General features: G+C 41.6%; 3 protein-coding genes across 3 annotated transcripts in view; 1 reads left to right on the top strand and 2 right to left on the bottom strand.

Moving 5' to 3' along the window:
* Positions 1-13,297, top strand: part of LOC143031538 (uncharacterized) — a 485,407-nt gene that overhangs the window by 283,772 nt on the left and 188,338 nt on the right. The window lies entirely within an intron of this gene.
* On the bottom strand, positions 5,470-6,634 carry LOC143030711 (uncharacterized). Its single transcript, XM_076193899.1, has 2 exons — positions 6,221-6,634; positions 5,470-6,041 (listed from the first exon to the last, which is right to left on the bottom strand). Exons 1-2 carry the CDS (start codon positions 6,416-6,418, stop codon positions 5,682-5,684), a joined length of 558 nt encoding a protein of 185 aa, XP_076050014.1. The 5' UTR covers positions 6,419-6,634; the 3' UTR covers positions 5,470-5,681.
* Positions 8,934-11,758, bottom strand: LOC143032055 (uncharacterized). The gene has a single exon (XM_076196522.1). The coding sequence runs from the start codon at positions 11,756-11,758 to the stop codon at positions 10,973-10,975; it is 786 nt and encodes a 261-aa protein (XP_076052637.1). The 3' UTR covers positions 8,934-10,972.

Here is a 13,297-nt window from a genome sequence, read left to right as displayed (position 1 = left end):
TTTCGACTATCAATTCCCTTTACTCTTGGGCATTTCCGGAACTCTTAAGGCCTCTAGCAACTACTTCTTGATATTTTTCCTTCTCCTTATCCTCGTTAACTATTGCGCCACTTTGGCAGTCAATTACAGTGCCTTAACGAATTTGAGAGACTTCTAATTGCTCAGGAAAGCCCTCCCCCTCCTCTTAAGTTCCAGGTGTCTACATATGCCTGCGAGTAAAGACACGAATGTTTAATATTAAATGTGGGATCCCACAACCTCTCAAGTCTACTGTTCCTTCTTGCAGTTGTAAGTTGCTACATTATGAATAGAATTAGTGTATTACACCCAAGAGTTACCGTTCGAATTAGTTCTAACGGTTTAACCCCCCCCCTGCACGCTTGCCATTTATTGTTTAGGCTAGTTTTAATTAGACTGGTTAGGATCATATCTTCCACTCTCGTGAGTAGTGACTACCCTCAAGGAACAATTAGAACTGATTCAACTTCCACATAAACGTGCACGGCGCTCCCTACGAAACTATTGATTTGGCATTTAGAAAAACGGCAACGGTGTATGCCACACCGTGTGTGGGCATAGGCAGTTGACCCGGCGGTGCCGGGCACTGGGCAGTCATCCCTCTGGGCCCCCACAGGGAGGTTGGGCCACTCGTATTCTCGGAAGTTCAAACGCGCCCTACCCTCCCATACGGTGGCTATCGAGGATTTTCTCCTTAAAGTGGCCCGTTTACGCACCGTCAGACCCTACACGAGTGATTCATGTGCCACCCCCCCCCCCACCCGGAGACTTATCGAATTGTGGACAGTGATGTGAGTGACGCCCGACCCTCGTGGGAAGGGTTTGAACGGTGTTGCGACGAGGTCAGCCTCCAGTGAACACACCGCGCTTAGGGTGGGATGAATCACCACCCTTGTGCCTATTCGACGTAGAGTACAGTTCCCCCCTTTTCGGGACATCCTAACCAAGAAGGAATTTGTTAGTGAAAATTAGGAGACCCCCTACGGAATCGAACCCGCGTCCCGCCATGAGTTGCCAAATAACGAGGACAGTTAGGGTTCCCGCCACGCTCAACAGCAAAGTTATCCTTCAATAACGGACGCATCCTGCCTGAACGAGGGACCCGCGCCTATTTGAAGACATCCCCGCATCCAGCAGAAGCCACCTAGAGATGGTAGCAAGTAATGATATTGGTGTTTACTAAATAGGACCCCTAGATAGGCGCGCAGGGAGTTAGAATACAGTAGGTAGAAGTGATTATCTTTTAGGCACTTTATAGATATCGCTGCCAAATGCACGAGATGAGGTGCGACCAAAGTTAGCAAATCCGCTCAGTACAGACCGAAGTTACCTTACCACCATGTCAGCATCTAGTACTAGTGTATACTGGTCTCGACAAGACACCGTAACATTGATTGATTTATACCGAGTAGCCTCTAGACCTGCTGTTGGTGCTATGCTTTTCCTCATATTTGTCTCTTGCTTTGTATATATTGCTCCACTTTCGAAAGGAGAACAGAAAAGCTGTTCATGTTCATTCTCATGTAACCGCTCACGGCACCAGACATGCCTCCGTGATTTCTTGTTTTTCTTTTTAATGTAGGCAGCAATTATAATGCTGTAAAGTGCTACCTTCTTTCCAAGTATGGCGGGAACCATGGTTATCGTACCGCACTGAACCACTCACTCCAACATCTGCTTGTAGCCAACTAACCTCCAACCACCATCGTCAGCCGTGTGGACACCTTCGCGGGCAGCGTCTACGGATTTTGCCCGGTAAGGGCAAAGTCTGCCAGGCACAGCTCGACCGTGTGGACGCGGCATTACCCGTTCTATATTTTCTACCTATCTCATTCCCCATTTATTCTTATTGTGTGTTAGGATTAATGTTATTAATATTGTTTTGTTAATTTATGTTGTCTCTGTTTGATTATATTTCATACTGAAATATCAAATGGTTAACACTGTCCTCTGTCTTTCGGCATACCAATAGTCTGATGCGATTCTATATCTCTATTCTAACTTTGTTGTGGCTTGGGCACTTGGTGTGCCCTTATGTTTAACAAGTATCTTTCCAGCCTGAGTCATAACACCTGACAGTTTGAGACCATTATTTCTTGTCGGATTCTCATTCAGTGTAAAAATGGTGTCACTTTTGATGTTGCCAATTACCTTTAGAATCTTAAAGGCCTGTATCAAGTCACCTCTGAATCTACGTTTTTTTTTTTTTTTTTTTTTTTTTTTTTAGGGAAAACAGATTAATTTGTTTTAGTCGATATTCGTATGATTTATTTTTTATATTTGGAATCAGTTTTGTGGCTCGCCGTTGTACTTTTTCCAATCTTCTCACCTCACCATACACCAGGTAGGGCGATGCACTGTCAGCGATGATGCCTCACGAAGTCCTTCCACAAGGCCCTATCAGCATACAGCTGCACTCTCTCCACCTCCTCCATAGTTCTTCCTCTTGACTCTATGGCTTGTCTGATACCGTCTCTCCATCTCTTCCTGGGTCTTCCTGTTGGACGCTTTCCTTGTGGCTGCTACTGGTAGTATTTTAATGGGTACTGATGCTCATTCATCCTCATGACGTGGCCAAACCATCTCAATTGGCTTTTCTCTACATATTCTAATATTGGCTCTATTTCCAGTTCTCTTCTTATTTCTTCATTTCTTATTCTGTCACACCTTGTTACACCTTTTATTATTCGCAGTACTCTCATCTCTGCTGCTTGTACCTTACTTTTCAGCCTTTCTGTCATTGTCCATGTTTCTGACCCAATCTATCAGTCTTTAATGAAATTCGGTGACCATGCGGGAACAGCATACTCCAAAGGTGGATGAACTAACAATTTATATAGCTTGTTAATGAGAGTTGAACTTTTGAAGTCAAAAGATCGTGCAATCAGTCCTAAAATCTTATTTGCTTTTCCAGAGGCTGAAATACACTGCTTAGATGATTTGAGATCATTACTGATAATTACCTCCAAGATCCCTGTCACTATCCACTTTTGTTAACGAATTTCTAAATAATAATCGTACTTACTGTTATTTTTACCTTGCAAGTATTTGTGTTAAATTTCATTAGTCACTTTTGAAACCATTGCTGTAATTTATCTAAATCTTCTTGAATATCTAATTGATTTAAGTGATCATTTGTCTTCCGCACAATTTTGTATCATCAATAAATTTGGAGACAATAGATTTTAGTCCGTGGTCATTAATATATACTATGAATAGAAGTGGCCCAAGAACGGAACCTTGAGGAACTCCACTCGTAACATTTTTCCATCTCGAAGTTTTACCATTTAAAACAACTCCCTATTTTCGATCATTAAACCAATTTCTAGTCCAACTTAATAGGCTACCACATACTCAATGTGAAGCTGATTTAGTAAGTAGACTTCCATGGGGGAAGGTATCAGAAGTTTTTGTAAAGTCTATATATATTAAGTATATATGGTTTTTGTTATAAATCGAGATGACTGTGTTGTAGAATTCGAGTTAGTCACGCAAGAACGTTTCCGTCTCAACCCATTCATGTGGCTATTCATATTTATCAAACAATTACTTTCTAAATGATGTTCGATAGCATCTCTGATGATAGTTTCCATCATTTTTTCTACAACTGAAGTCAAGCTTATAGGCCTGTACTTATTTCTTTTGTCATAATTCGAGATGACTGTGTTGTAGAATTTGAGTAAGTCACGCAAGAACGTCTCCGTCTGAATCCATGCTGGCTATCATTTATCAGATTGGTTGTCTTTCTTTCTTCTCACTTATCAATCAGCAGTCATTTAAATAAACTAATTCAGTGATAAGAATTCTATATGGGAATGTGGCCCGGATTTGGTCAAAATCTATCAGATAATGTTTTGAAAATATCTTGTATTTAATATAAAAATACTAATATTTCTTTGATCTTACTATGCTATCTGATTATCTCTATGATCTGATAAAGTGTTTATTCCTTGTGATCTACCATTAATTAATAGTTATAAATTTGGCAGGCATGATTTTAGTTCGCATGTTGCAACCTAATCATCTAATGAAAGACAAAGCACACTATATGAATTAAACTCAATTATACATTTCTTTGATATCATAGAAATTGTATATAAATACACATGGTAAATAGGATCCACAATCCAATTAGGTTCTAACCACGAATAAAATCACAATGAACATTTGCACTCATGTAATACCTGACTTTAGATAATGTTATCTTACTGGTCTACAAGAGCTTTCCCCAATGAACTTGAGGTAAATTAGGTAGAAAAAAATTGTATCATCCAAAGTTACATTGCATTCAGTGATATAAATCTTAACATTTGCAAAACAGCCAACAGTAAAAATTTTCCCAACAGTTTTCCTGTTGATTTGACCAAAGTGGGTGTTCCATTTCAATTGGAAATCACTTGTCTGTACTAAATCCCCACCCCCATCTGGGGACTGCATTGGGAAATAAGTATTGCAATTTAGAGGAGCATGCAAAGCCAGTGATTAATGAAAGAAATGACAACACTGTTCAAATAAACGATAAATCAAGCACAGTATTCTCCTATTCTGACCATCTCTCCCTCACGGCAAATAGATTTTTCAATTGTATTTGTTTAATTTGTTTCTTGCATTTGACACGAGATAATTTATTACAAAATAATTTCCATTCTCTTTTGTAGTGATGCATTTCTTTACTTAATTATTGTATATATTTATTGTATACTTAACTCTCCTTTATTGTATATGTAATACCCATTTATCATACATGTAGTACGTAATCTGAATATATATTTAGTGTAAATGTTTTGTATAAGTAAGCCTATGTACTTATCGCACAATATAAGTGCCCTATATACAATTACTGTATATAACCGATTATATATACGCCATTAGGCATACGCCCGTAGCATATGCGCTGTTGCTAATTTTACGTGCCATAGCAGGTATTTAGTATAACGTTACCCTTAAAGGTCAGATATCAACAGATATACCATTCGCTAAAAATCATCGTATTGCTCGAAAAAGTATTTTTTAAAAGCATGCAAATAAAGTTTTTACCTCTTACAGAAGAATTTATTCAGAAAATTCACTTTTAATTGCGCCTCGCATACCACTTTTCCGAAGTCTAGATGTTCTAGTCAATTAGTAATTAGTATCAGTAATCGCCGCTAGGTGAACCGGCGGTGACGTCACAGTTGTCAAACAATCGGACAAAGAAACACACGCTGTAGTTCAGCTCAGTCATTCCAATCGAGTTATTCATCTTCATGTTCGTTTTTAATCCAAATTTGTTCGCAAAAATGGCCCATTGTGCATTCCAGTTCGGAAGGATAGTATGTATGGTGGAAGAAGAAGAGGAATTATATGTTTAAATGACAGTCGTGCATGGTGCAAGACAAAGCATGCAGACAGCCAAAAGGGCCCGCAAACAGCTCTCAAAAACAATAAATTTCCTCATCTGAACTGGATGTTCATTGAAAGAGAAGTCCTCATGAGAATCCCTGCAAAGACAGTGAAACAAAAAACAACTAATTGCACTGGTGAAAATATCACGCATTTCAAATTATTTTAACAATTCTAATAGCATCAACTGCGAAATGGTCTGTTTATGTATGCTGAGCCTTGACATTAGTTTCAAAGAGTACCGGTACCACACTGGACTTCGATACTTTGACATGTTTGATTTAATGCATTTGTAAATATTGTTGATCAAATAACCATTTATCTTCCTCGTCGTCGTCATCTTTAACCTCGTCCATGTCCTCAGTGTATGGAGAATAATTTTCATCAGCAGGGTCATCCTCAAAATCTAAATCATCAACATCCATATCTTCTTCCGTATCACCTTCTTCCTTGCATGCACACAAACTGCACTGGGTACCAATGTCAACATTGTTCTTCAGATCAGATTGTGGTTGAATGTCTGCCATTTGTGTCTGGGTGCTTTTAGAAAATCGTATTGACGAAGCCTTGATTTCACACTGGGTACTCCTGTTCTTCATGGGTGTTGTGTACTTGACCTGCACCCCATAATGTCTGCGATACTAAAAATGACAGAAAAAAATAATCACAAATGATCCAATAAAATGGAGCCCAATCCCTTGCACCATGGAGGTACTCCATGTATCAGATCTTTCAGTGTGACCTGTACCCGTGTACCGGTACCTTGGTGGTAGCATGATTTTCACTTTCAACATGTTCAAGATAAAAAAAATACACATACCCATGATGTCTGGGAACCAACTGGCTTGGTTATAAGACTGTCTGTTTGCACAGAGATGCTGGTCGATATGCTTTCAGTTAGGTCAGGCTCTGTCGTGTCAGCTGCAATTGTTGAGATTTCAAGCTCGGAAATGTCAGAGACACTATGAACTGGCATACTACCGGCACCCTCCTCTTGGTTTTCATCATGTTCGTCCATCAACTCTGATATAGTCTGGAAAAAAAATATTGGTAGGACAATTACTACATAATCATGATAATAGGCCCTCACTCACTGGCATAGCCATAGGCTAGTACCACGATCCAGACCACGATGCACATGCATAGCCTGGCTTCAGGTAGGCCTAGCCCTCGGGCCAGGGGGGTGGGTAGCCCTCGATCCTCTCGACTCGCGGCTTCAACTCTTATTTTATACCTCCGGTCCAGCGGCGGCGCCAGGAATTTTTAGTTGGGGAGGCTAAGGGGGGGCTGAGCAATTTTTTTTTTTTGGGGAGGGGCTAATAGTAATATGATAATACACATATATTATCCTCATTTCAGAAGGGGGGGGGTTAATGGTAGGGCTAGCACTGGTGGCTGACAAATCTTTAGCCCTGGCAATTAAAAATTCCACTTAATAAAATTATTTCAATGAGTGTTTTAAATTTTCAATTTGCTCATTTCAGTTGGGGGGGCTGGCCACTTTTTTGGGGGGGCTAAAGCCCCCCCTGGCGCCGCCACTGCTCCGGTCCATGGCTTCAGGGCCAGAGTTTAATTCACTAGGCCTACTAGGCCTATATAGGCCATCCTGCATGTCCATGGAATTTATAACAAGCCCTCTCTGACATAAGCATAGGCCTAAGCCTAACGCATGCACATGATGCATGGAGTCAGAAAAAGTAAACTGCCTACGGTACCTCAAGCCTCCGGCGTTTATCAAACGCTGACCTACTTTTCTTTTTTGGTTTCGGCGTGGAATGCTTTGTAGTGGCTGCAAAAATTGAGGGCACGGCATCAGGTTTTAGATGTCTCCTGGTTTTCTCCATAAATCCAATCGATAACGCTAGATTCATTTCGAAGCATTCCTCTTCGAAGTGGTCAGGGCAAAGTTTTGAAAACTTCGAAGGCTCCCACAGTTTGCCCGGTCTTTTGCCTGCTCTGTTCACCTTTCTTATCCATTCCGATCGTCGGCCTGGCTCCGTAGGAAATTGAAAGAAACTCCTCCCACTTCTAATACCACTGTTGCAGCCTGCGGCTACGCAGTGCACCATTATTATCACAATTTTGTGACAATAAAATAAAAAATTAAATTGAGACACTCAAGAGACGACACACGACTGACAATGGCATAATGCAAAAGCGATACGATGCACTCTCAGAATAACAATATTGTTTGGCAACTGTGACGTCACGAACGCGGAATTCCCCGAACGTTCCCGAAGCGCACGGGCGGGTTGTTTCGAATAGCAGACGACGCAATGAAATGAAGACAAACAACTGTTTTTTGCCAAATTTGATAAGATGTAGATGGTGGAATTATATAGAATACTGTCAGTATGTTTTTTTATGTACATTAAACTGTAAATACAAAAAGTTATGGAAGTCTTGATATCTGACCTTTAAACGTTTTGCACACATATTCCTCATATGTAATCATCCTCTTGTTTAAGTATATTCTTGTGTATATATCTATGTGTTGGTCTGTATTGTTCTGCCTAATCTTTTCTCCTCCTGGCAAGAGAGTATCAGGAAAGTGGGCCACGAGAGCGTACCCGTGCCATGCCATAGTAATGGCCTCTTGCAGTCTCCTCCGATCTGCGGGGGGCCGTGTCGTCGATTGGTTTTCCTCCTCTCAGGGCGATAGTCTTGTTGCACTCTGACCGAGGAGGTAGTGAAGGAGGGAGGGGTTGGTCATACCGCAGTAGTCTCTTTCCTGCCGTCCGTCCTACTACTTTCCCTCAGCACTTGTACCCCAACCCGAGTCTTGTGAATCTGACGATTGCATAGGATGCAAGCGAGGGAACGGGGACTGACCGCTCTACCATGTGATTTACAAAGTTCTATCTTAGTTACAACAGTGAAGCCAATAAAGGCTTTCGTCTAACTCTAATATTCTTCGCGGGTGGGGTCGGGAGCTCCGTGAAAAGATATGACAGTCGCCTTCACTACTGAGTAACTGTTATCAGACTGCAACCCCCTTTTTGTATATAATCATAAATCACTGAAATATCTATGTTTTTATATATTGATATAGGACTCAATAATAAAGGGCATTTCAATTTCATTCATAATTTTCTTTTAATATATTGATTTCTGATTTTGAATTGTGATATCCATATGTCACATCATCCTTAGCGCACATTAATGATTATTATGAAATTAACAGAATGTTGGAAGCTGTCCTCTTGCATGCGTTAAAGTGACAATGGCGGAAACTGTCCTTATACCTACATGAGGATGCCAGCAACTGCATCATGGTTATATTTATTTTGTAGTTGTGGCCGAGCGACTCCAAAATTCTGCGAACCGGGCTGACCATATTTTCTGTGGTAGTTATAACTGTCATAGTGGAAGAGAACGAGTAATACTGCTGTATGGTGATACAGCAGCATCATCGTGCATCAGGCAGCTGATGCTGATGCTGATGCTTCCCGCGATAATTTGACTCGTACCAAAGAGGTTAATGGAAAAATGCCACAACAGTTCACATCTTTTAAATATTTTAATATGTCCCTTTTTATACCATACAAACTATCACATCAAACTATTTTATATAGTACATACATATACCAAACGGAACAAATACACAATTAGAGATTGTGTATATTTTCAATCGTGTATTTGCACCGTACACACAAACCATCACATTTTATTATTTTATCCAATTATTTTATATAGTACATACAAGAAATACAGGCGTATATGTCAAAAGCGAAAATCTCGATATGATGGGAATAACCGAGACATGTTTAAACGGTGGAGAGTTTGAAGCTTAATTTAATATTGCGGGATTTATACACTTTCATCAAGTTAGAAACCACAAGAAAGGTGGGGGTGTTCTGTTGTACGTTAAACGCAATGTCCATGCTTGCGTTTTAGAGAAAGTGAAACATGGTGCATATGATAGCTTGTGGGTAGAACTAATCCAAGCAAATGGAAAAAAAAAGAGTGTAGGTGCAATATATAGGCCAAAGACATTGTCACCAGCAGGCGACAAACTGTTGTTTCAAGAACTGTCTAGTTTCTGCAACCGGGACTTATTGATAATGGGTGATTTCAATTTTATTGACATTGACTGGATGACCCTACACGGCCATATTGGTAGTCGCTTGATGGATTTTCTCGGTGACAATTACTTAGTTCAACATATAAAAAAAAAAAAAAAAGCCACAAGACATGGAATCTTACTCGATGTATTGATCACTAGCCGCGAAAGCATGATAACCAATGTACAAGTCTGTGAAGCTATTGCAAATAGCGCTCACGTCAGTCGCACCTCGCCCTACCCTCCGCGGCGCTCGCTCCCAAATGGGAGGGGGGTGGGGGGCGCAACTCGAGCTAGGCCTTGTATATGTCCTCCCGGGGGGATTCCTACATTTTTTTATTCTTCTGGACAGTAGATTATAACTAACAGAAGTGAGTCGCCATATCCACAAAGTGAGGATTACAAGGGCGGCGACGGTGGTAGCACTTACATCTATATTTTCATGCATACTACTCCAACTGTATACCGCTTCCTCCAAGCTATAACTGATCGCCATCCCATTCCTTAACCTTGACGACGGCTTCGTCCGTCCCTCGTATGTCGTCACACATCCTAATTGTCCCAATCCCCGTCTCCTACGATCCAAGTGGGAATAATTGGCGGCAGCATTCTGTCCCCCCCACCACAGGGAAGGTAGGCGAAAACAAGGAAATGAACATTCAGAGAAGTGGAACAGGACAGTAATAAGGGGTTGGGGGACAGCATAACGGAGGGACAGTCGCAGTATAATAAAAGTGTCATCATTTCTCTGGGAAAAGAGTCCTCCTCTATAACAGACAAAATGATGTGTGGCTCTGGTCCATAGGGGCACCCCACATAGGCCCTAGAGTATCAACTGCATGCTACTTTACCACAATAACGTGCAGCCAACTCTCCCAGTTTCTCCCTTAAGAAATGCTGAAATTTCTGGTCACTCCCCAGTATAAAACTTTGTCTTCACTGAAGAGTAGATAACCAAGCTGGTGGACGCGCCATCCTTTCCCGCTAAAACCTGGAGGATGTGGTAGGGGTGAAATAACAGGGTGATTCCGTTGGTATGGGAACGAATTATCACCTGTGGCATTTGAAAGCATCTCGAGAGGAAGTTGTATCGCACAAGAACGAATACAAGAAAGTCTTCTCGCCTGCGCTCATTATCATATGCTGTTAGATACTGATCCTTCAAGCTGTCGAAAAGGCCTTTTTTCGGAATGGGTCATCACGTGCTATTTCAAATCATCCTTATATCAGAAAGCTTCATCCCACAGGACACACTGTAAAAGCCTTAACCATGTATGGATCATCTTGTGACATTTGAGAATAGTTTTTCGTGAATAATATCTATTGGACTGGTCACACTACAATGGGTTCTCTCCTGTATGAGTAATCATGTGACGTGACGTTTGAGAAGATCCTTACGTGAAAAAAAGCTTTATTGCACAGGCCACATTGGAATATCTTCTCTTCAGCGTGGGTAGTCATTTTATGTTTGAGAACACCCTTTTGTGAGAAAGCGGAATCACAGTCACTCTACAATGGATTCTCTCCTGTGTGGGTCATCATGTGACGTTTGAGGTAACCCTTTTGTGAGAAAACTGAATCACACGTATCACACTGGAATGGCTTATCTCCTGTGTGGGTCATCATGTGAAGTTTGAGATTACCCTTTCGTGAGAAAGCGGAATCACACATGTCACACTGGAAAGGCTTCTCTCCTGTGCGGCTCACCATATGACGTTTGAGACTACCCTTTTGTGAGAAAGCGGAATCACACATGTCACACTGGAATGGCTTCTCTCCTGTGTGGGTCATCATGTGACGTTTGAGGTAACCCTTTTGTGAGAAAGCGGAATCACACATGTCACACTGGAAAGGCTTCTCTCCTGTGTGGGTCATCATGTGAAGTTTGAGACTACCCTTATGTGAGAAAGCGGAATCACACATTTCACACTGGAATGGCTTTTCTCCTGTGTGGGTCATCATGTGAAGTTTGAGACTACCCTTTTGTGAGAAAGCGGAATCACACATGTCACACTGGAATGGCTTCTCTCCTGTGTGGGTCATCATGTGAAGTTTGAGATCACCCTTTTGTGAGAAAGCAGAATCACACATGTCGCACTGAAATGGCTTCTCTCCTGTGTGGGTCATCATGTGACGTTTGAGATCACCCTTTCGTGAGAAAGCGGAATCACACATTCCACATTGGAATGGTTTTTCTCCTGTGTGGGTCATCATGTGACGTTTGAGATCACACTTTTGTGAGAAAGCGGAATCACACATGTCACACTGGAATGGCTTCTCTCCTGTGTGGGTCATCATGTGAAGTTTGAGACTACCCTTTTGTGAGAAAGCGGAATCACACATGTCACACTGGAATGGCTTCTCTCCTGTGTGGGTCATCATGTGAAGTTTGAGACTACCCTTTTGTGAGAAAGCGGAATCACACATGTCACACTGGAATGGCTTCTCTCCTGTGTGGGTCATCATGTGAAGTTTGAGATCACCCTTTTGTGAGAAAGCAGAATCACACATGTCGCACTGAAATGGCTTCTCTCCTGTGTGGGCCATCATGTGACGTTTGAGATCACCCTTTCGTGAGAAAGCGGAATCACACATTCCACATTGGAATGGCTTCTCTCCTGTGTGGCTCATCATGTGACGTTTGAGATCACCCTTTTGTGAGAAAGGGGAATCACACAAGTCACACTGGAAAGGCTTCTCTATTATGTGGGTCATCATGTGATACATGTGACACTCTTTTGCAAAATACAGGTCACACTAGAAAAGCTTCTCTCCTGTGTGGGCCATCAATCGATGTTTAAGATGAGTTGTGAGATAGCCGAGCTATAGATGCTACATCGGGTTTTCTTTGTTGATACCTTTCTGAAAAAAAAGAAAAAAAAATGAGATTAACTTTTAGAGATATGTAATTATAGGATTGTTGGTGTTTTGCACACAAACCATTTCATACATGCCATCCTCTATTATAAGTATTATTTGCCTAAAAACACATAGTAAAATCGATTATCAAAATGGTCAACTGATCATTACAGTGGTTGTGAGGGCGAACGAGGAACTATGTTCTCTCGGCCCTGAAAAGTAATACCAGTTCGGGTGCTACTAGAGCTACTGGGGCTTGAATCAAACATCGAAAAGAATTAATGGATTTTAAAAGAGTTAGCGAATACAATAAACCATCAAAAGTGTACAATATAATGTTGTAGAAGGGGAACATCTGATACGAGGTGCTCAGCACCTCCGTATTGTAACAACAGTAACGATGTTCGGGTGCGTATGGACGAACCGTTCCGGCCCAATCGGATGCGGTGGGTCTTGAGAACAGCAAAGATGAGAAGACCCGACGTCGAGTAGCCTGCGACTGGAGTAATGAAGACTTGGGATTGGCGTGGCAGTGGGTAGTCTTCGCAGGACGTCTTCTGATCAAGTTCTGGATTCTGGATTCCAAGGAAATACCACCTCGCTTGCGCGGGATCGGGTTTTGTGGGAGGGGAAGAATGTCTGCAGGAAAATTAAAAGATAGTAGCGTATAAAAGAAGGCTATTGCCACCGGGCGATTTGCGAGCGATTAGGGGCTTGTTGGTGGTATTGACTCGGGAGAACTGGGCTAGGAGCTTGGACGGCGGCGTCAATGCCGGGAGGAAGAGCAGATTATATCACCAACGAAAGTTTGGAAAATGGTAGGAGACGTAGTAGGAGAGAAAGGGGGAAAAACGGAAAAATCTTTAGTGGGAGGTAAACTGAAATGAGAAGATGTAGTATAAGAGAAAGTGAGAAAGGAAACGAATTTTAGTCGAAGAAAAAGGAAGTGTATATGTTTGTGCGTGGGATGTGGCT

The sequence above is a fragment of the Oratosquilla oratoria genome, chromosome 12, assembly GCF_046742065.1.
Source record: "Oratosquilla oratoria isolate Oo_2021 chromosome 12, ASM4674206v1, whole genome shotgun sequence".
NCBI lineage: Eukaryota > Metazoa > Arthropoda > Malacostraca > Stomatopoda > Squillidae > Oratosquilla > Oratosquilla oratoria.
This window is presented reverse-complemented; position numbering and strand designations above follow the sequence as displayed.